This window comes from Lagopus muta, chromosome 6, assembly GCF_023343835.1.
Source record: "Lagopus muta isolate bLagMut1 chromosome 6, bLagMut1 primary, whole genome shotgun sequence".
NCBI classification, from domain to species: Eukaryota; Metazoa; Chordata; class Aves; order Galliformes; family Phasianidae; genus Lagopus; species Lagopus muta.
The window spans coordinates 6,087,171-6,109,704 of record NC_064438.1 but is presented as its reverse complement, the minus strand read 5'-3'; the positions used below and the strand labels follow the sequence as shown (position 1 = coordinate 6,109,704).

The following is a 22,534-nucleotide window of genomic DNA, read 5'->3' as shown; positions in this document are numbered from 1 at the left end:
CAGGGCACCTCTCGTATGTGTGAGTTGAGTCACAAGCGCACAACCTAAATGTATACATGTACACATTTCTCTCTGCCACATACTCTGAAAAGCACATGTGCAAAGGTGTATGAGATTTAATTCTCTAGATAGATTATGCTAAACTTACTGGCCTCTTCAGCAGGCAAACTTGGACCAAAAAATGACAATGTACACAGAGGTGACTGCATTTGGGCACTTACAGAGGCAAATGTGCACATTTACAGTGATCACACATGCCCTTGTGAAAACTGTGTGGGAATTACCATCAGGTAATGCTGTGCAATCACACTGAACTACTCCATGCTGTCTGTGTAGCTAGTGAAGCCCCTTGGGCAGCAGTGAGTCGCATTTGCAAGCACCTCAAGGCTTTTAAAGGGTATAGAGATGGATATGGTAACTTCAATAAGCTTGGATCAGCCTGATAAGGCTTGGAGGCAGCTGTGACCCAGCACACAGAGTACAGCCAGTGAGGTCTTGTCCAGAACTCAAGACAGGACTTTGTCACTGGGTGTGCTGACTCAAACTGCCAAAGGTTTTCTGCTCTTGGAAGCTGCTGATATATTTTCAGTGGTGACCTGAAAGTCAAGCTGTGCAGGCAGTCCATCACACACAGTCAACAGCATTACATTTTGTCATGTGCTGCCCTCATCAACAGTTCCCTCTGCACTCAACATCTGTTTTGCGAGCCTACTGACCACTTTCCCCAGGTAAATATCTAAACAAAGGAATGATGTGCTGACTGTGGGTTTCTGCCTCACTCTGCTCTGACTCCTCAGCTGCTGTGCCTCCTGCAGAACCAGTCCAGAACAGGCTACCACCACAGGTCTAAATATAGCCAAAACAAACCAGACACCAATTTTGAAATAATCATTTCTGCCCGATGTGTTCCTCCTCCCCATCATTACCACTAATGTTCCAGAATGTGTTACTGATCACTGACACCCAACATCTCAGTGCATTCCCTTATTCATGACAGGTGTCATACAGGAACTCAACTACAGTTTTAGGATGGAAGTCACAGAATCATTTGGAAGGGACCTTTAAAGGTAATCTAGTCCAACTCCCCTGCATTGAACAGGGACACCTACAGCTCGTTCAGGCTGTTCAGAGCCCTGTCCAGCCTTGAAGGTCTCCAGGGACAGGGCATCCACAAAATGCTCCAAATGGATCTTACCACTGCTGTTGGGTTGCTTGGACTTGAATGGGAGGAAAGTCTGTGAGCAGTAAAGGGCAGATCCAAACGAAGGTAATGAAAATTCATCACCCCAAAGGCACCTTGAGCCTTTCTGGAATGAGGCTTTTCCCAAAAAGAAGCTTTTCCCAAAAAGAAGTAGGAGAGCAAAGGATGCTCTTCCAGCTTCAAAGATACGATTACATGGACAGACAGGACCTCTTCTAGATCAACAGAGGACGCAGAAGCAGCAGTGGAGAGGAGGTAAGAAAAATAAAGTCCAGGAGGTGAGATGGGTGGGCAGAAGAAAAGCTATTCTGAAGTTACTCTGGCAGGATGGAGCAAATAGTGCTGAAGGAGGCGGCCATGCTGCAGTAGACAAATGTTTGGCTTCCTTATTTTTCCAATGTCCACAGGTGAACACAAGGACTTTAGGGCATGACTCCATGTTCCTACTCATCTCAGCAGTATTTAAGATACTCCTCTGTAGTTTTAAATGAACCATGGTTTTCCATCCTGGTAGCTGATATATGTGGAGTACTGAAACAGCAAACAAGAATGAAAAAAGTCAATCAAGAAACCTTCTAGTCCAATTTCTAATGGATGACGTTCATGGAGGAGTATGATGAATTATTTCACTAACAAACAAAGCAAGAAAAAAGAAAAAGTAAAGTCTCTTTGAAGACAACAGTACATAAGATTTTATAATTTCACCAGCAAGACAGTTTAGGCATCTACATAGGAGTCTAGCACCAGCCATTTTGGGGACTTAAAGTTTTTAATGGGTATGAATAATATCTCAACTAAACCCAGCAACCCTACAGTGGTTAGATGCACTAAAATGCCTCCCAGCTCTGCACCAGGGGCACAGATATACTGAAAACCCACACTTGCCCAATTTGTTGTGAAAAAACAGGCTGTGCAATTCCATGGCTCAAGAGACATTTAGTCAGCTGGGTGCACTGCATAAAAATGCTAAAGGCAGTGGTTTGAGGAAAGCAAGGGGATAATACTGTTCTGTTACACAATTAAAACTCCTATTAAGCAATTAAAAGTGTTGATGCCCACATAGAACACTACAGTTTGAAATGATGTTATCTGTCCTAGCTGTTGGCAGAGGGCAGTCTGCCTTTGATGCCCTACACAAGCACTGGAGCAGAAGAGGCAAGCAGAGACCACCTTGGGAAGAAACTCCCAACAGCTGCCAACGAGGGGCAGCTCAATGAGATGTCATCAAACAGCACTCCAAGCTGGCCACTCAGGGGCTCAGCAGCAATCTGTATAAAATGTTAAATCTCAGCCCACTGATATTGAATTCCTGCTATAAGACAGCTAGCCAAGGCATTCCTTCTGAGTGTGGTGTTCAGAACGCAGCACAGAAGGAGAAAGAAACACCTCAAGAGCCTGTTATAATTTCTGGAAACCTGTCAGCATCTTCTGACCCAGGCATACTTTGGGGTGTAAGCCAACCTTTGCTGAAGAGGAGGAGATGAAGACAGGGGTCTGACCTTCCCCAGTCTGACTGAGATTGAGATGGAACGAGAGGCAGGACCTGAGTGTAGTCCTCTGACCTGCAAGGAGGGAGCAGATCATTATGTGATCCATCTATCTGCTCTGCCTGTAAAAGGGAAGCAAGAAACTCCTCGTCCATTCTACTGAAGCCACTCAAAATCCACACTGCTCTTTCATTTAACGTACTCCCAGCGCACATTTAAGCAGCTATATGCATGAAACTGTACAAATAAACATCCACAGGGCAGAACACATATTAGTATTAAACTTTAAACATTGGAAATGCACAAGGCTTCTCTTATCACCATATTCTTCCAACACCATCCTATTTTCTGAAGTCTTTCCTCATATTCTGCTTCTTATGAGCAACAATGTGATCAATAAGCGTAACTCACATTCCCAGCAAATTCTGGCAGGGAAATCACAATGTTTTGTGTGATTTCTTCCAGCCCGTGGAGCACTGAACGTGTCTCCCACAACCGAGACACAATTGACTCTGCAGCAATGAGTTGCCCCTATGAATCTTTGTCAATGCAAAAGGCAGAGCACTAGAACTGCATTTATTTTGAAGGAACAGATGGACCAAAGTCCAAGCAAAAGCTAGTGTGATTAGCTTGGAATACACTGGGACAATAGATAACAACTGATCCAGTTAAGTTCACAGCAGCTGAAATAATTATTAAGCATTTGTCACAAATAACCAAATTTCAGCAACAAACCTCAGAACAACACTCAATCTTGAGGGTAGTTCTTGGGGTACAGGAGTTTGTTTTGGCCCTAATTGGTTTGCATGATCAACCAGGGCAGAACTGTGTGAAATCAGGGCATCAAAGCAATGCTTAGCCTGCAGTTGGAAGTACTGTAGGGTATTCACAGAAAGTAACAACAGAGTGAATCTACCAGCATGCCCACCTTGCACATCCTCTGGGAACTGCTGTAATTCCCTAGTACTGCAGTCAGTGGCTGGGGTAAAGGGAGTTTGAGAAGAGCTCACCAGCCTTTCTTTCCAAAGCAAATGCTATTGAGAATGGAGCTGAAGAACAGAGAGAAGCTGAATGTAACTTGCAAACAAACCTAACCTCATTATTTGCATGTTGGTGATACTACTCTTTATCATTTTATCAGAATTAAATTAATTTTTGAAAAGTCTAACGGGCCTTAGGAAGGCAGAAGGCTGCAAAAGTACGGGGGCTGATCTGAAAGTAATGCCTCCTGTTTTATTATGTTTGCCCATGATGTCAGAGGCAGATATTGGTGGTATAGCAGTAGAATTTAAACCAGATTACGGCCAGGGAACTGTGTGGGAGCTGAATATTGTTTTCAGTGTATTGGAAATGAAGATGGTGACATAGCCCCACAAGCGCTCGTACAAGAACAGAAAGAACACCATATGCAAGTATGTTGGGACCTCTTGAACCAATTTGAGGCTGAAGATGACAGTTTCCTGGATCACATCATTACCAGTGATGAGACATGGTGTCACCATTATGAGCTGGAATCAAAACACCACATCTACCATATAGTCAGATTTGGCACCTTCTGATATTCATCTGTTCAGACCAATGAAAGACAGACTGCATGGGCAACATTTTCCTAGCAACTATGCTTTCATAGCAGCTGTGAAATAGTGGATCACCTCCACTGGTGCAGATTTTTACAAGTGCAGCAATGCAGGCTCTTGTTCATCACTGGTGAAATGCATAACTAATGGTGGTGACTGCACTGAAAAATAGTGTTTCGTAGCTGAGAATTTGATCTACCAAATAGTGTTACTGTGCTCTTTGTGCCTGTTTTATCATAGAATCATAGAATCACAAGGTTGGAAACGACCTGTAAGATCATCTAGTCCAACAGTCTTCTCATTACCATTGCCACCACAAACTAAACAAGATCTTGTAGCTCCTCATCCAGACGCCTCTTGGACACTGACAGGGATGGCGACTCCACCGCCTCCCTTGGCAGTCATTCCAGTGCCTGACCACCCTCTGAGAGAAAAAGTTTTTCTTATGTCTAATCTAAACCTCCTCTGATACAACTTGCCGCCATTTCCCCGGTCCTGTTCATTGCCTGGGAGAAGAGACCAAACCCCTCTTCACCACAACCTCCCTTCAGGAAGTTGTAGAGTGCAATGTGGTCTCCCCTGAGCCTCCTCTTCTCCAGACTGAACAATCCCAGCTCCTTCAGCCGCTCCTCATAAGACTTGTGCTCCAGACCCCTCACCAGTTTCATTGCCCTTCTCTGGACACGCTCCAGGGCCTCGATGTCTTTCTTGTAGTGAGGGGAAAAAAATTTTCTGCCGAAGCGGAGCCTCAAAAAATTTCACGACACTCGTGCTTGTTCCTCTCCACAGAAATCTTTAGTAAAAGGCGAAAGATTTATATGATCTGAACAGAAATCAGAATAGTTTCCATGGAAATAAATTAGAGGCATTACTTTCAGAGCTACCTGTGTACTACCCTGGCAGCAGAATCCCGCACGCACAGACCCTGCTTAGCACTCCAAATTTCAGCCACATAACAGCAAATAGCAGATGACCTCCAGTCAGCTAATTTATTGTGTAATGCTGTGCTTTATGCCTATAAAACACATATCTGTTTATGCACCTTATGTTTAACTGTGTGGCCGTAACTGACCTGAATGATTGAAGAACTAACAGGAAAAGCTACTGGAATGGTTTTGTGTTCCAGATAAAACTTGGGATATGTAATCAGCAGCTTGTCCTTGTGTTGCCTGCTAAAGGGCATGGCAGTGCTGTGAAGACGATCCCTATTATTAAACCAGTAGATAGTGTGGCTCAGGGAACCTGAAGACTGTACTGGAATTTAATTACAGAGAGCAGCAGGGGAAGTGACACATGGGAGTATGTGGGCAAACCTGAAAAATGCACTTACTTTTGCAGATATTCTGAAATTGCTTCAGTGAAAATTACTACATTGCTGTGTGCTGCCCACAACTGGCAGGAACAGGTCACTTCTCTAGCACATTATCAACCCTAATTACTATTGGTTCAGCTGGAAACTATCTTTGAAGGCAACTCCCCCACATCAGTGGTGCCTGAAAGTCAGATAACGTGTTCAAAAACCTCCTGGGGCACATGTCAGTGCCAAAATCTGGTCCCAGAGAAATTCTAGCCTCTGCAGGCAGCCCTGCAGAGAGCTGATGCAGTGGGTCAGTACTGTGAAGATGCACTCCACAGATGCCACAAACCCCATGGAGTGAAGTCACAGAATCATAGAATCATAGAATCACCAAGGTTGGAAAAGACCTAAAAGATCATCCAGTCCAACCGTTCGCCTATTACCAATAGCTCCCACTAAACCATGTCCCTCAACACAACATCCAGCCTTTCCTTGAACACCCCCAGGCTCGGTGACTCCACCACCTCCCTGGGCATCCATTCCAGTGCCTGACCACCCTTTCTGAAAAGTAATACTTCCTAATGTCCAGCCTGAATCTCCCCTGCCGTAGCTTGAAACCATTCCCCCTGGTCCTATCATTAATGACACGAGAGAAGAGGCCGACCCCCAGCTCACTACAACCTCCCTTCAGGAAGTTATAGAGAGCAATGAGGTCTCCCCTGAGCTCCTCTTCTCCAGGCTGAACATTCCCAGCTCCTTCAGCCTCTCCTCATATGGTCTGTGTTCCAGACCCCTCACCAGCTTCGTTGCCCTCCTTTGAACACGTTCCAGGGCCTCGATGTCTTTCTTGCAGTGAGGGGCCCAAAACTGGACACAGTACTCGAGGTGCGGCCTCAGGAGTGCTGAATATAGGGGAACAATCACCTCTCTGCTCCTGCTTGCAACACTGTTTCTGATGCAAGCCAGGATGCCATTGGCCTTCTTGGCCACCTGGGCACACTGTTGGCTCATGTTTAGCCAACCACCAATCAATACCCCCAGGTCCATTTCCTCTACGCAGTCCTGCAGCCACACCGCCCCAAGCCTGTAGCGTCGCCTGGGGTTGTTGTAGCCCAAGTGCAGAACCCGGCATTTGGCCTTGTTGAAACTCATCCCATTGGCTCCAGCCCAGCTCTCCAGCCTGTCCAGATCCCTCTGTATGGCCTCGCTACCCCCAGGCAGATCTACACTTCCAGCCAATTTGGTGTCATCTGCAAATTTACTGAGGGTGCACTCGATGCCCTCATCCAGGTCATCAATAAAGATATTGAAGAGGACAGGCCCAGCACCGACCCCTGGGGAACACCACTCACGACCGGTCGCCAGCTGGATTTAACTCCATTCACCACCACTCTCTGTGCCCGGCCCTTCAGCCAGCTCCTTACCCAGCCAAGAGTGTACCCATCCAAGCCTCTGGCTGCCAGCTTCTGCAGGAGAATGCTGTGGGAGACAGTGTCAAAGGCTTTGCTGAAGTCTAGGTAGACCACATCAACAGCCTTTCCCCCATCCACCAGATGGGTCACTAGATCATAGAAGGAGATCAGGTTGGTCAAACAGGAACTGCCCTTCACGAACCCATGCTGGCTAGGCCTGATCCCCCAGTCATCCCGCACATGCCGCATGATCTCCCTCAAGACGATCTGCTCCATAACCTTCCCTGGCACCGAGGTCAGGCTGACAGGCCTGTAGTTCCCCGGATCCTCCTTACGACCTTTCTTGTAAATGGGAGTCACATTGGTAAGCCTCCAGTCTTCTGGGACCTCACCAGTCAACAAGGAGCGCTGACAGATGATGGAAAGCGGCTCGGCTATCACCTCTGCCAGTTCCCTCAGCGCTCTCGGGTGGATCTCATCTGGCCCCATCAACTTGTGGCAGTCCAGTTGGAGTAGCAGATCTCTGACTGTTTCTTCCAGAATCACAGGGGGGTTAGTGTGCTCCCCAGCCGAGATTACCAGGTCAGAGAGAGGAGTATCCTGAGGATAACTGGTCTGACTTTTAAAGACAGACGTAAAGAAGGCGTTCAGAACCTCTGCCTTTTCCTTATCCTCAGTGGTCACATTCCCAGCCTCATCCAGCAAAGAGTGGATATTCTCCTTTTTCTTCCTCTTACTGTTAATGTATTTATAAAAGAGTTTCTTATTCCTTTTCACCCCAGTGGCTAGGTTAAATTCAAGCTGGGCTTTTGCCTTTCTGATTTCACCTCTACACATCCTAACGACTTCCTTGTATTCGTTCTGAGTGGCCTGTCCCTCTTTCCACAGGCTGTAGATTCTGTTTTTCTCCCAGAGCCTCAAGAATAGCTCCCTATTCATCCACGCTGGTCTTCTTCCCCAACGGCTCATTTTGCAGCTCAGGGGGACTGCCTGCTCCTGTGCCCTTAAGACTTCCTTCTTGAAGAGCAACCAGCTCTCCTGGACCCCTTTACTCGCTAAGACTGAATGCCAGGGGACTCCCGCTATTAGTCCCTTGAACAATTCAAAGTCCACCCTCCTGAAGTCCAAGGTAGCAGTTTTACTGTTCCCCCTCCAGGCTCCACCATGAATTGAGAAATCTATCATTTCATGGTCACTCTGTCCAAGACAGCCTCCAACCTCCACATCTCCCAGCAAACCTTCCCTGTTTGTGAACAGCAGGTCTAGTGGGGCAGTTCCTCTCATGGGCTCTCTGACCAGCTGTATCAGGAAGTTGTCCTCTATGCATTCCAGAAACCTCCTAGACTGCTTCTTCTGTGCTGTGCTGTACTCCCAGCATATGTCAGGGAAGTTAAAGTCCCCCATGAGGACAAGGGCAGGCGACTGTGCAGCTTGTGCCATCTGCTTATAGAATACCTTGTCTGTCTCTTCATCCTGATTTGGAGGTCTATAACAGACGCCCACCAGGGTGCCTGTCTTGTCAGCCCTTCCTCTGATCTTTACCCATAGGGATTCAACGTTATCGTCCCCAGTCACAATCTCAGTAGCGTAAAAGCATTCCCTAACGTAGAGAGCCACACCGCCACCCCGCCTTCCTTGCCTATCTTTCCTGAAGAGTTTATAGCCATCCACTGCAGCGCTCCAGTCGTGGCAGCAATCCCACCACGTTTCCGTTATGGCAACTAGGTCATAGTTTGCCTGCTGCACAATGGCTTCCAACTCTTCTTGTTTGTTGCCCATGCTGCGTGCATTAGTGTAGACGCACCTCAGCTGAGCCCCTTGCCTCTCACCTAATCCCAATACCACTTCCCCAGGCTGCTCTCTAGCAGGCCTGGCTTTATCCCCTTCCCCCTTCCTATCTAGTTTAAAGCTTTCTCTACAAGTCCCGCCAGCTCCTGGGCGAGTATCCATATCCCTTTTGGAGACAGGCAATTCCCATCAGCAGACCTCAGGCCAGGTGCTGAGTAGACCACCCTGTGATCAAAGAATCCAAAATTACTGCGCTTGCACCAGCCTCTCAGCCATGCATTTATAAGATGGCTTTTCCTGGTCATCTCAGCGCTTGTCCCTGCCACCCTGCCAGACGTGATCTGTGCTAATGTAGATCCATCTGAACAGCTGCCACTGGACGTTATCTCTATTTGTTGTCAGAATCAAGCAAGGAATTGGACCTGGAAATGGACATCACAAGCATTGGATTGTGGCACTGCTGACAGTCTCTTTACCTCCTGGCTCTGCCGGTCAGTCTGTCCTTTCCTTTGGCTCGGCTGCTCGTTGCTTTGGGACCAGGATCGCTCACGTTCACGCTGTGTTGTCCTACACCTAGGAGAGAGAGGCCATGCAAAAGTAGGCAGAACTGGCTGATGGACCACTGGTGGGGCTGACATCCTTGTATCAGTGAAAAGTACCCTTGGATGGGGAAGCCTCTGAAGCTGCATGCATACTACACATACGTTTTCTGAAGCTGTGAATACAGAATGAGAATTTAGATGTGTTTCTTCTGCATTTTCTATTCTAAATTCCAATAATAAACGTTGATCTTATCCCTTGGATACAGTCTGCCTTGTGCTGTTCTTGGGAGACTGTTCTTCTTCCTTGCCACAGTGCAGGGATCTTATCACAAGGCTAGGAAAGTAGACGCATGGTGTATTCCCAGCACACACACATCACATGTCTGTGACAGTGCCTGGACAGAACTCTCCCCATGGGGCACATTCAAAGGTGCTGATGTTTAGTAGGGTGACACAACTGAGTCATGTGGTTTACTCACCTCTCCCGCTGGGAGGAAAGGACCTGTGCTGGAATTTCCTTGCGTTTCTTCCCCCTAAAAGGACAAAGAAGAGAGTGCACAAAGTGAGACAGTCTGTAATGCAGACTGCAGAGAGCATTGGCATTCAAATAGGGTACTGCAAGGGAAAGATTTGTTCTGCCAGTCCATCTCCTGAGAAACAGGAATCATGATGGACTTATGCTAGTAAAGAAGCCAGCATGTGCCACAGGGATCAGAGATGAAGTGCTCTGGAATAGGATTGCCTCTCAAACCACTGGAAAGTAGGCAGTGGTGGACCTCCTTGTGTTGTAAAAGGTTACAGAAACCATGCCACTGCTCTCCCTGGGAAGGTAAGAAGCGCTAGCAACCAGATGCTCAAATCCCAACCCCTGAGCACTCTGCAAAGCAGAGAGGGCTGAGACCCCAACACTGCACTCAGACGCATTTGCCCAGGAAAGCAGAGTGACAGCCGTGTCAGCTGTGGCACTGGGATTCGCACGATCAGCATTCATTAGCATCAGGACAGAATCTAGGTGTCCCTTGCCAACCTTTCTTATTGCTGGGATTATCCAAGGCTGGCTCCCCATCCTTAACAAAGTCCTCTTCAAACCTGCAGGTTAAAAACAGGCAGTGTCAGACCTGACCATCCTCTTCCGGTGTGCAAAAGTGTGGGCAGGAGACCTCAAGACACAGCCTCCAGCCCTTCTGCACCTGCCCACTGGCAAATATGTGCAGGTTTGTCAGCAGAAGCTGAAACTGCATGCACTAACCAGGAGAGATGAGGCTGTGAGGCAATTCTACCCCAAAGGAGAACCTGTACACCAGCCAGGTGTAGCTCTGCTGGAAAAACACAGTTAAATGAACAGCGTTTAAAGTAGAGAAATGTCAGAGCCCATTGAGAGCTCTCCCATGCTACCCAGCATTTCTCCTGTACCATGCAAGTAGTCTTTGAAGTAATCACTCCTCCCTGAGGAGGATATAAGTCTGTTTTCTCATCTTGTGATTGAAAAGGAGAAACAAAGGCTTTGAGAAAACCCTTGGATGAGCAACACAAGTTTGTCCATTCTTGTTTCAAGAAGAGCACCTGCAACCCCTGCCACTGGATCTGTCCTAGTGGGGATGGAGAAGACTCTGCAGGTATAGACTTGAGCAGGGATTCATGCTTCCCTCTCTCCCTCAGTCCTCATCCTGGAAGGACCAATGGCAGAAAATCTTAGCACAAAATATCTCCTATCAGGGTAGAAGACAGAAAGAAAAGATGAGAATTGCTCTGGTATCTGGTCCCACTGACAGACATGACCAGAAGAAACACAGAATGGCTTAGGTTGGAAGCAGAAATGAAAATTTTGTTAGGGAAAGGCAGATTGCAGCACGGGATTCTGTAAGCAATGATCATCTGTACAAGATCTCATCACTGGCTTTACTCAGCCTGTTGCAGACAAACCACCCCAGAACACCAGAGGACCTACATGTGCTCTGACTTCTCCACATCCCAAGCCCGCCTCCACTCGCCCTTTGCATTCTTGTGCCGTGCCAGTCGCTCGAGGTCAATCTGATCTCGTTCCCTCTTCCAGCGGATGTACTCCGAGCGTTCCCGTCCACTCAAGGGGAAGCTCAGGTCTCCGGGGCACTTCTGGACTGACTTCCCACCCTCCTGGGGAGGCAAAAGAACTACTTGTTAGTAAATTGTCTGAAAAGCCTGCAGGTGATTGTTACCACTAGAGGTCACCAAATCAGAGAATCATTAAGATTGGAAAAGACCTCCAAGATCATTGAGTTCAGCCACCAACCTACCACCAGCGTGGCCACCAAACCATGTCCCTACGTGCCACATCTACCCTTTTCTTGAACACCTCCAGAGACAGTGATTCAGCCTCCCCCCAGGCAGCCTGTTCCAATGCATCCCGCTCTTTCAGGGAAGAATTTCTTCCTAATATCCAACCTGAACCTCCCCTAGCACAACTCAAGGCCCTTACCTCTTGCCCTAATGCTCACTAATATCTGAAAACTGTTTGGAGAAAGGTGCCACCTTTGTAAAGCCATGTGTACACAGAGGGACTCTACTTTAACAATAGCCTTAGTATGCTGGTCCCATGGTTGGTAACATTTTATTGACTTTACAGAGAAAAGAACTGAGTCAGAAAGAAGTTGTACAGCTTCCTCAGTTCCACATTGTAAATCCATGGTCAAATCAGAGCTAGCAACCATTCCATCCCAGAGATATTCAACAGCAAGAAGACTGTTTGTGTTAATGCATTTCTGAACAGTTGTTCCACTTTGTCCAGACTAACATGGACAGCATTATATTCCTAAGGATTAAAATCTCACCCACTAAACCCCCAAATTTTGTCATCTGGATACATTCCTGTCGCCTTAATGAGATGGGCTTCACTGCTATTTCCCTAAACAGAACTGCAAGGTCTCTTGGATTCCTGCAATAAGTACCCTGACTGGGGAGCAGCCACACCAGACCCAAGTTTCAATTGTAGATATTCAAAACCTAACTACATACTTTCAAAGCATACTCCTATAATTCTGTGTGCAAATGGCCACAACCTTCATCCTATTTGTAATTACAGTCACTTTAACTGCTGGCCAGTGGCTTTCACTTACCATGTTCCTGCTTTTTTGAAGGTTTTAAAACAAAATCTCTGTTTTCCCTTAAAAATGCTTTCTGATAAAGTCTACTTACGGCATATAGTTAGCTCCCAGTGTGCCTGCAACATTACCAAGTTTCTGGGAGGTTTAAGCTGATGAATCTGCCCACCTGAAGTTTTTAGTACACCTGAATCAGGGTTATGCCCTAAACTAGACGAGGACTGCCAGCATTCAAGATTTAAAGCTTAACAAAAAGATAGTTCAGAGCTGATGGAGCTCTGTGAAGCTCCAGTAAAATGCATGAAGGGGGAGAAATGGGTAATCCAGCCATCAAGTTAATGGATGGGGTGGAAATAGGCAACTGGCCACAGTGTGTTGTTAAGCAACGCTGTGTAGCAAATAGCTTAGTGCTGAGTCCTGGGGTGTTAATTACCAGTGGATAGTTCATTACTTCACACACATGCCCTTCTCCACATGGGAATTAACTCCTCAGTGTTGTACTGCTGATAAAAGCAGAGCAGCGGGGAAGAGTGACTGAAAGCCCTGTTGCCAAGGAGATATACCTGCGTGGGTCGGAGTTGAGGTGGCAGTAATTGTCCCTCTGTTCCTTAGCTGGTGGGAGCTGAGGGACCTGAGACTGTCTCTCTGAGACTGGAAAGATGGGGTCTGCGGAAAGGCAGAGCAAAGCCAGGGCAACCACCAGTCCCTTGGTTTGGACAAAAGGCCCAGAGATGCTCTGGAGCCAGAAAAGCACAGCAGGTCCTGTCAAAGCAGATGCATCCATGGATGAGAGGTATGCAAGAACTAAACAGCACACAGCTGGTGAGAGCAGGGTTCACACTCCAAAGTCAGGGGATAAAGGATGTGCCCTGTATCATCACCTTGACCATTAGCAAAGAGGAAGCCAAAAACTGAGGCTGATGCCCATTCTCTCCCATAGGCAGATGCAGTGGGATCTGTGAGTCCTGCCAAGAAGTGGGAGATGGTCTCTGAGCAGGGGCTTGCCTTGCCTGGAGCACAGCTGTGCTTAGCTGGACTGTAAAGCTATTATGCTGCCCTGTGCTGCTATAGGGGGATCAGCTGGGATTAATAGTTAAGAGCCCATCTGTGTTCTCCTAATGAATCCTGTTGAGGTGGGTCTATTCAATTTGTGCTCCATTAATTAAGAACATCTGCAGGCTCAGGGGAGTCAGCATGTCCTCCAGGTTTGCATTAAACAGTCGGTAGGAAGGCCTATGCTTTAATTTACCTCCATCCTACTCAGCTTCTCTTCAAGTGAGGTTCTGCAGCTAATGAGGTCTGAGACTTTCAGGCCATAGGGAGAGGAAATGATTAGGACTGTGCTTTTGCACATGGGTATATGTGCTTCCCTATATTCCCACTTCTGTGCTAGGGATATAAATAGTCATGACAAGTTGTGATGAGCAAGTCCCTGCTGCTCTGAGACTGGCTGTCTAGCTTCAGATGTGTTAGCTGTTCAGCAAAGCTTTGGAGGAGGAAAGGAATGAGCAGTGGGGATCACATCAGACCATATTGCTATTTGTTTTAGCACTGAAGTAATTTACTGACAGGGAGGCACATTCTGCTGGTTCCCTTTTCCAAAACAAGCGTCCTTCAAAAGACATTGGATAGCACTCACCTTACGGCTGTGCTCACTTTCAGGGCCTCTGTCGCTGTCTGATCTCCTCTTCTCCACTGCTCTCCTCTCCTCTATCTGCAAGAGCACAAACACAGGAATTACTACAGGATAAAGCAAGGACTCCTGGCTGGGGGTGCATTTGCAAACCCTCTGCTCATTGTGACATGTAAGAGCTGCCCTAGAAAGATCAGAAAAAAAGAGAAGAGGTTGGTCCCTGGGATCCTTACTCAAGCTAAAATGAAAAAGGAAAAAAAAAGTTGGAAAGTAAGGGATGTAAGAGGAAGAGAAAGAAGAAGGGATGAATTCCTATAGGTCACTCATTCTCCCAAGCCAGTGGGAGAGAAGTAACCTATATGGTCATAGCTCTTCTAAAGCAGACAAAGTTTTAGGTACCCTTATAGATTTGGATTGGCACCGATGCAGCTGTGGTCAAGGGCAGGGTGGAGTCACAGTGGCTCTTAGGAAAACACACTGCAGAGCATAAGAAAGATTTTCTAAGAATAGCCTTCTGCTCTGCTTAAACAATAGTTAGGGTGCCACCTCACTGAAAGAGGTTTCTGCTCCCATCCAGATGCTGCAGAAGCAAAGATATTGCAGCAAGGCAGCTGCCAAGTGCCACACCATTTGTCACAGCAGCTTCCCTCCTATCTGGTAACTATACACGGCAGCCCTGGGGCTGCCAGCTCATGCAGCTTTTTGCCCATCAGAGCTGAGGCATCCTCAGATTCCCTTCCCTGCTGAACTCTGTGGGACTGGGCTATGTGTGGGGCTGAGATTATCATGCTGCCATTTTGCACAGCCAGGCAAAACTGAAAAACAAAGAGGGAAGTCACAGCACAAACTGCCAGATCAGCCTTTCGAGAAAGTATCAGTGCTATGAAGGCCAACCCAGGCTGGAAACAAACTTATAATCCAATTATTTATCACCACTAGCTTTAGTCTGGCGTGATAGGGCTGAATGCTGGAAACTTGGATTTCCACATCTCTACAGAGCCCCCTAAAGCAATTAATTCTACTGCTCACACATATGCTGTGGGATCAGGCCGGGAAGGAGCTAGGGTACAGATGAACTGTCAACAGCAGCAGGCAGTCTTTTTTGGGGATTGTGTACGTGGGAAGTGTGACCTTATAGCCAGCGCTATAAATTGAGACATTGCATTTATAGAGAGATTAAAGCAGAAGAAACCTGGAAATTTAGCTTATTTGAGGAGGCTGGCTGGAGAGCAAGATGTAGATGGATATTTAGCCTTTGAAGCAGCTGAAAAAGAAATGAGTCATTTCATCAGCTGGAGCCCCTCTGTCCCTGGGGGAAGCAGGAGGACTGGGAGAAGAGATGGAAGAGAAGGAGCACTGATTGCCTTGGAAATGCCAAAAACAGCTCATTGAGAAACTGAGGCAGGGTCCTGCATGGATGTGATTATTGTTTCATCTGTGTCTGCATATTTCTCATGCAAGCTCACACAGAAATTGATTCGGTTTGGAGCTTTCACAATGCCTGATTGTGTCCCCAAAGACGGGAAGCGGAAAGCCGGAGCATCCGCACAGCTGGAGTGCTGAGCCAGGGTTTGTGCAGGCTGTGGGGGGAGCAGTGTGCTTCTGCCTGTCTGCAGCCTAGTGCAGTTTGATTTCAGCTCTGGCTCTGCCAAGCAGGAATGAAGAGCAAGCCTGCGCCCAGGAAATGTGCTGGAAAATGGAAAACGTGCTGCAGTTCATGAGAAGCAGGAAGACACAGCTGCTGCGTGGCTGGCCAAGCTGGAGGCTGTCCCATTTTGGGCACCACAAATCGTTCTGTTCCAGGGACAGCGTGCAACTCTCCATCCTTTTATACCTCCCTCTGTTCAAAGCTGGGCTGCCTTGTTCCTTAGCTGGTTTCTATTTTTGCTTCTCAAAGGACACTGTGGAAAACAGAACCAAAAATTTCTGGTTCTCTTCTACCAGAAAAGCAGGACTGAACTGTGCAGGTCAGAAAACACACTGAGCTTGGGTTTTGCACTGGCTCAGGAGCAGATTTTTGCATTTTCTCCATGCTGCCCCAAAGCCACTGTTAGCCTTTTATGACACACCCAGGCCACAGAGAAACAAAACATGTTTTTCTCCTCCTTCCTCTTCTCCGCCCCCAAAATTATGAAATATGACAATGACATTATCGACTCCTCGTTTAACTGTTCCGGCCCAGCAGGGGAGGAGATGTGAGGAGAAAACAAATGCCCAAAGCAGAGAAGATTACATTTATTTATCCCAACGTTTACACCAGGATTTCTAAATTCGTTAGCCCCAGGATGGTGGAGGGGGCTTGGAGCTCACATCCCTCACTGGGCAGGATTTTCAAACCTAGCTCAGCACATGAGAGGATTTTCTTTTTTCCAGCTCTTTTGAAAAATCTGCCTACTAACTGTGAGGTCTGTAGGGAGCTGAAGACTTCCCAGCCACCCTTCCTGCCTGTCCCTGCCTCTCATCTGCAGTGTAAAAGCATTTCTCCTGCAGCAGGTCTGGTGAGCAAGCACGGGGTCAGGCTCACCTGCTTAAGTCCTGAAAACAGCTCTTGTGTTTCTTGATTACAGTCATTTTTGATATGTCATCATGGAAAACTGTTACTAAAAGGACAATTTAAAAGGCCTGAAACTATAATGACTAGATGATTTTCAACCTGCTAATTAACCATCGTGTTTCACTGGTCTTGTGCTGTTACCTTGCAGCTCTAATGTACTAATTATCATGAAACGCTGATGGAACAGCTTTTGGGAAAACTGGGGCTAAACATTGGGCCATTATTCTTGGTCCTCTGCGCAGAAAGAGCCTGAAGTTGGCAGACTTAGGGGGAGCCAGGGAGAGGTGGGAAGAGAAGCTTCAGTTGTGTGATCTCTAAGCCAGCAGCAGAATTGCAGGCCATAAAGCTGTATCAGTAGAGCGATGTGCTCAGGCTGATTTGTTCTGCAAAGAGGCAGGATGACTTGGTCCCCAGAGACATGTGATAACACAACTATCCTACCTGTATATAGTAGGGTAAGAAAAAAATAGGGCTCAAAATGGCAGAATAATATACTCAGAATTGAGGCTGTTTTGGAAAAGAAAATCATGAAAACAGCTCTTTTTTTTTTTTTTCTCTCATATTTCCTCTGCCACAGCTGTGATGTGGTATAGGACTGGAAATGTGGTTCTAGCTAGAAGCACCAAGGATAGCAAGAATGGGAGGATTTTGTTTGCCTGTTTTACTTTGTGATGAATTTCATCATGTATAAAAATAGAGAAGAAATGTGGATAGTCTTCAAATCTTACAATACACATTTGGCAAGTGCAGGGGCTGGGTGTGACAGTGGCCAGGCCACAGAGTGTGAAGGGGAAGTGATGGATGTGATCCCCTCTCCTGGGCATCCTCAGCCTCTGCAGGAAGGAGAGCACAAACAACCCAGAATGAACAGGGACCCAGCTGGGCACAAAGGGAGAGAGGCCAAAGGAGAGACTCTGCTGGGATAATGTGGCTGAAAGCTAAGCCTGAAACTGGGGTCCCAGCAAACAGCTCCTCAGATGACACTGATGCCCCATCTCATGGTAGCTGAAAAATTTGGGGGTGAAAGTGAAGTTTCTTTTGTGGATTAACAACTAATATAAGGGTAGGAAACAGTGGCAAGAAAATGTAATTTTCCACAGTAGAAGATTAGCTGGGGTGTGCCACTGGAACATGTGCTGCTCAGCATGCTCATAAATGGTCTGGAAAAGTAACTGAATAGAGAGATGACAGTTTGCTGATGGTACTAAATCATCCAGGGCGAGGAATGTAATTTGCTAGGAAGGATCTGAAAAAGATCTCTTGATATTGAATGCCTGCATCATAAAATTATAGATGAAATTAAATATCAGTAATGCAAAGTAACTCAGATGGAGAAAAAAATGCTCCTTCTTGTACATATACGCACACAGTGGTAAAGAGTGAGCTATGATTACCATCCAGGAATGAAATCTTGGTGTTATTGTGACTAGCTCTCTGAAAATGTTAGCTCAATTATTCAGGGGGCAAAAAAGAAAAAAAAAAGAAGAAAAAGCAAAGAAAATGCAAAATTGTTAGGACAAGAATAGAGAACAAACCAGAAACATTGCTGCATTACTGAGTACATTCACAATGAGCTCACAGTTTGAATACCACATACAGTTCTGGTCCTCTTGCATTAAAAGAATACAGTAAAAACTAAAAAGGTGCAAACAAGGCACAGTGGGGGTGATTCAAAATACTGGACTACTTCCTCAGCAGACATGTCTAATTAGGGCTGGACTCCCACATCTGCAGAAGACATGGCAGAAGGGAGATGTGAAACAGGTCAGTGAAATCATACGTACTCTGAAAAAGAGAACAAGGGAAGAAAGACCTGTCAAAGACAAAGTTACTGCTCCTGGCAGAGAACTTGGGGGCTGGTGAGTGTAGGAGGTGAGGAGCAACTGCAGACATCCCTGGTTTGCTCTTTCTGAGCCCTTGTGCTGCTGCTGCAAACACTTAGTGTCAGTGCATATGGTGGTTCACTAGTTCCTCTGCAGTGCTGGGGTGGCGTTGGGCTGCAGAGGAACCAGCTCTCTTCATCAGCTTTCCTGTAATGATGCTGCACTCAGCAGCTCTGTGTTGCTCACATGCCTATTGCCACCAAAGCTAGGGAGGCAAAGGAATACTAAAGCCCCCTTTATGCAAGGGGAAACTGGAGGTTTGTAGATGCCGTGATCAGCACTGGTGGGATTTGCCCTCCATTTCCAAAGTGGGTTGCTGTATTCAACATCCATGTGATGCACAGTGAGCTCTGCAGGCTAACATTATTTAATAAAGGTTTAATCCGTTTGGGTATTACTAATTCTGATCTGCTCTCTGCATTGCAGTCTTCCGGTGCCTTGTGGAGAAACTCATTGCTCTGAGGCACAGTACATGAAATCAGACTTGGCTGGTATCATTTTTTCAAGCACTATCCTAATCAGAAAACAGAAGCACTTGTTTAAAATGCTAATCCTTAGTGCAGTTTAGGAACAGCTGAAGTGACAGGGCAGGTCAGACCGAATCTCACTTGCCACAACAAGCCCAAGCTGGCATGATGTGTGAGATGCCAATGTGACCTGTCACTTTGGGGCCCATATGCTTCTGTCACTGACCCCAGGAAAGCATTGACGAAGTGCAAATGGATGAAAGTAGCCTGTAGAGATGACTGGGAAACCCAAACACTTAGCTCTCTTTCGGCCACATCCTTTAAGTTGAAAGGTGCCTGTGCACTGAGAGCTCTTTTATGCCCTGAAGTTATACATTTAAAATACTAATAAAAGGTATCTTCATTAGCTACAGAAGAGCAGGATCTGATCAGTCTAGGGAAATCACTGGAAACAAGATCTCCCGAGCTCAGCTGGACTCTGAAACATATCCATCTGCTAACAGGTATTGGAAACTAGAATTTCAAACACAAAGTTTTATGTATTTTTCTAAAGTACAAGAGAAATCCAAACAACAACAACAAATACTTCCAGAAAAGCCCATTTTTAAAATGGGCTCTACGAACTCCTCCATTTCCTAGCTCTAGGAACTGTGCTGTGCGGTCCCTCGTGCTTGCCCCCTGCCTGCTGTCTCAATGCATGATACCCGAAAGCACTCTGTCTTCCAGGGAGCTCTTTCCGTTCTCTGTGAGCTTCTGAGAGGCCGAGGGAGGTATGCTGCCAAACTCAGGAACAGAAAGCAGGACACAATTTTTTTTGTGTGCCAGAAAGAAGCGTGATGCTATTGCTAAATGAATCTTGGCAATGGCATTGGTCCAAGACTGTTGTTGAGCCAGAATATCTGTCCTGCCAGAAGACCAGGTGATCCAGGAAAATGGATCTTTCCTTTTATTCTAAGTAATGGGCATACACTGCTCCTTGGTACTGCTGTTTGATAATTAGATTTATATCAAGCCCCTGTGGGTTTCCTGTGCGCCTGACACAAAGAGATCCTTTTCTTGACCATCCAAAGCATGGAGGCACTGAATGTCTCTACACAATGCCTTTCCCTGCAGATGTCAACAGCTGGTAGCCTCCTTCGCAGCCCACTGTTGCTAGAAGCGTGCTGGGGATTTAATCCCACCTTCTGCCAACTGAGTGACTGTCTTTGGATTAAGGAAGAAAAAAAGGAAATACTTCAAATGAACTTTGGTATCTGAGGAGCAGCAGCATGGAGTTGTTTGCATTCCTGGGGATTATTAGGATTACATTCTAGCCCAAGCTGGTAAAGGAGACCACTGTGGCTACATACAATTGAGGAAAGGCAGGACGACAGTTACATGAGCTCCTTGTACTGCTACATGGAGGTAATTGCATTCATTGGTAATGAATTTAAATGAATGAGCTAGATGAATGGCAGCACAGTAAGACCTGAAGAGAGTATAAACGCAACCTCTGCTCAATCATCAAAATCAAATCTGTCAGGCATCCTCCTTGTCCTTCTAAGTCTCAAAGCCTCAGATTCATGTAAAAAGGTGTTGGCAGACATGGCTTTAAGCTAGCACAATTGTAGGCCTGCTCTCACACACTCTGAATCTAACCACTTTGTGATTAACACAAGCAAGGCAGCACCAAAACCACAGATTACAGAATATGCAGTCTTTCAGCCTCAAATTTCATGTTCCATAGTAAATGAGATATTACCTTTTCTGGGGCTGTCCTTTAAAAACACTTCTAAAACAGAGTTCAGGATCTGAAATCGAAACTTAGGCACTTCTGTTTTCTTCTAGCACTATCCCAGCCTTGATGACCTCAGAGATAAAAAATTTAAACAAGCCCAGCAAGAGCCAAAGTGGAGAGATTTGCCATGAGCAACACAGAATTACATCTGACAGCCTGAAGGATAGCTACAGCACAGGAACAGTCAGGTCAGTCTCAGCCCATCATCATATCTAGATGTCTCCCTGATGCCCTGACTGGACCAAGTGACAGCAGCAGTGTGAAGCTGTGATGAATCACTAGGCACTAGTGGTCAATATGAGATTGATGGCACTCAAAGAGCTGCTTGGTAGTCATGAGAAAGAAGCTCATGGTCTTTCAGAGTATAAGGAAACTCTGAGGAGGAGGAGAAGTTGAAGATTAATGTAGGCAACTAGCAAATGGGTGGCTGCTGTCCCAGAGATGGCACTTCATAGGTCTCCCAGTGTTCCTGGGTGTGTTTGGCAGCTACATTACGTGTTATTTTCCTTCACAGTTCTTACTGACCCTGTTTGCTGCAGGCATTCTTACTTATCTGAGCAAACTCTTGAATAGGAAAATGCCACATGCCTCTGTGTGTGTAAAGAGGAAGGTATTTGCAAGGAAGTATTTGAAATATGTTTCAAAGATCAACAAAGTTCATTCTGTTCACCCAGTAGGCTATGGCGAGGCCACAGGACTTAGGTTTAGGAGCAGAAATTGCCCAGCTCTGTCAACTTTTAAGCTGTGCTGTGTGTCAAGGGGCAAGGCCTTTGACTCACAGTCTGCTGTATGGCCCTAAAAAGAAGGTGGTAGGAGAGGCAGGAGTCATTTGTGAGATTCATGTCACATATCTGGCAATGCTTTCGTCAATCCTCCTAAAACAGCGTATGCTATTTCTTAGGGACCCTGTGTATTTAAGAGCCTGCTAGCTGTAGCTGTGAATACAGAGAATGGAAAAAGAATTGTAGCCTTTCCTCTTTCACAGTTATCGAAACCAGAGAATTTTATATGGTAAATTCCATACTATTAACATACAGTCTCGCCCAATGTCTTTTTGTTGTGCCAGCTCCTGGATTGTCCACATGTCACTTCTCAACCAGTAGACCTGCTGGATGCCACTGACAGTTTGCAACCCAGGCATTCACAGTGTACTTACTTTTTCCTTGTTATCCATGGTGATGGCAATCTGCATTCTTCTCCCCCGGCGGAAAGCCACCAAGTGGTCTGTTTCTTCTTCACTCACGTCTGGCATCCTGCTTGGACCAGGGAAGCACTCAGTGCATTTCTCGCTGACAATTCGCTTGCCCTGGAAAAGACAGAATGAGCTTAACAACATCACCATTAGTCCTGTGCATTTCCCTTCCTGTAAACAGATTGCACAGGATCTTGGTCTGACAGAACACAAACATGAGCCAGGTTTCTTGGTTTGTAAAGCTGTCACCCCAGATTCTCTAAGGGATATGTAACATTACATAGCCTTGTTTAACTGAGCGCATACCAGTAGGTAAGGTGGGATTACCCTAGTCACCCTTCACAGCATGATTGAGGATGATATTTTAACTCCAGACAGGTGAACCAGCTCCCATTTTTGTCTTTGAAACAAATATGAAATTGTCCTCTCACCAAACATGTCCCAGAAAAATGTGAGGCTGTGTTGGAGCAGAACCTGTAGGATGAGATAGAAGGGAAATAGTGGTGTTCTCTCCACTCTTGTCTGCAAAGCAGCTACTGCTCTGAAGTGCACCAATCCTTGATAATTTGTCATCTTTACCATCATTGTGCATCTGTATTTCTGGAATAATTTATTCAGCAGAAGAAAAGTTTAGAAAACAGACCTGT

At 46.2% G+C, this 22,534-nt stretch overlaps 1 protein-coding gene and 1 non-coding gene across 4 annotated transcripts in view; both read right to left on the bottom strand.

Moving 5' to 3' along the window:
- Positions 1-22,534, bottom strand: part of CCDC9B (coiled-coil domain containing 9B) — a 46,240-nt gene that overhangs the window by 9,612 nt on the left and 14,094 nt on the right. For all 3 annotated transcript variants that reach the window (XM_048947715.1, XM_048947714.1, XM_048947716.1), the window contains 6 exons: positions 21,852-22,001; positions 14,021-14,095; positions 11,253-11,437; positions 10,332-10,393; positions 9,784-9,837; positions 9,239-9,335 (listed from right to left, as the gene is read on the bottom strand). In XM_048947715.1, the coding sequence (XP_048803672.1) occupies positions 9,239-9,335; positions 9,784-9,837; positions 10,332-10,393; positions 11,253-11,437; positions 14,021-14,095; positions 21,852-22,001 (623 nt within the window). The remainder of the gene's footprint in view (positions 1-9,238; positions 9,336-9,783; positions 9,838-10,331; positions 10,394-11,252; positions 11,438-14,020; positions 14,096-21,851; positions 22,002-22,534) is intronic.
- On the bottom strand, positions 4,994-5,108 carry LOC125695617 (U5 spliceosomal RNA). The gene has a single exon (XR_007378027.1). It is a non-coding gene; the product is annotated as a U5 spliceosomal RNA (small nuclear RNA).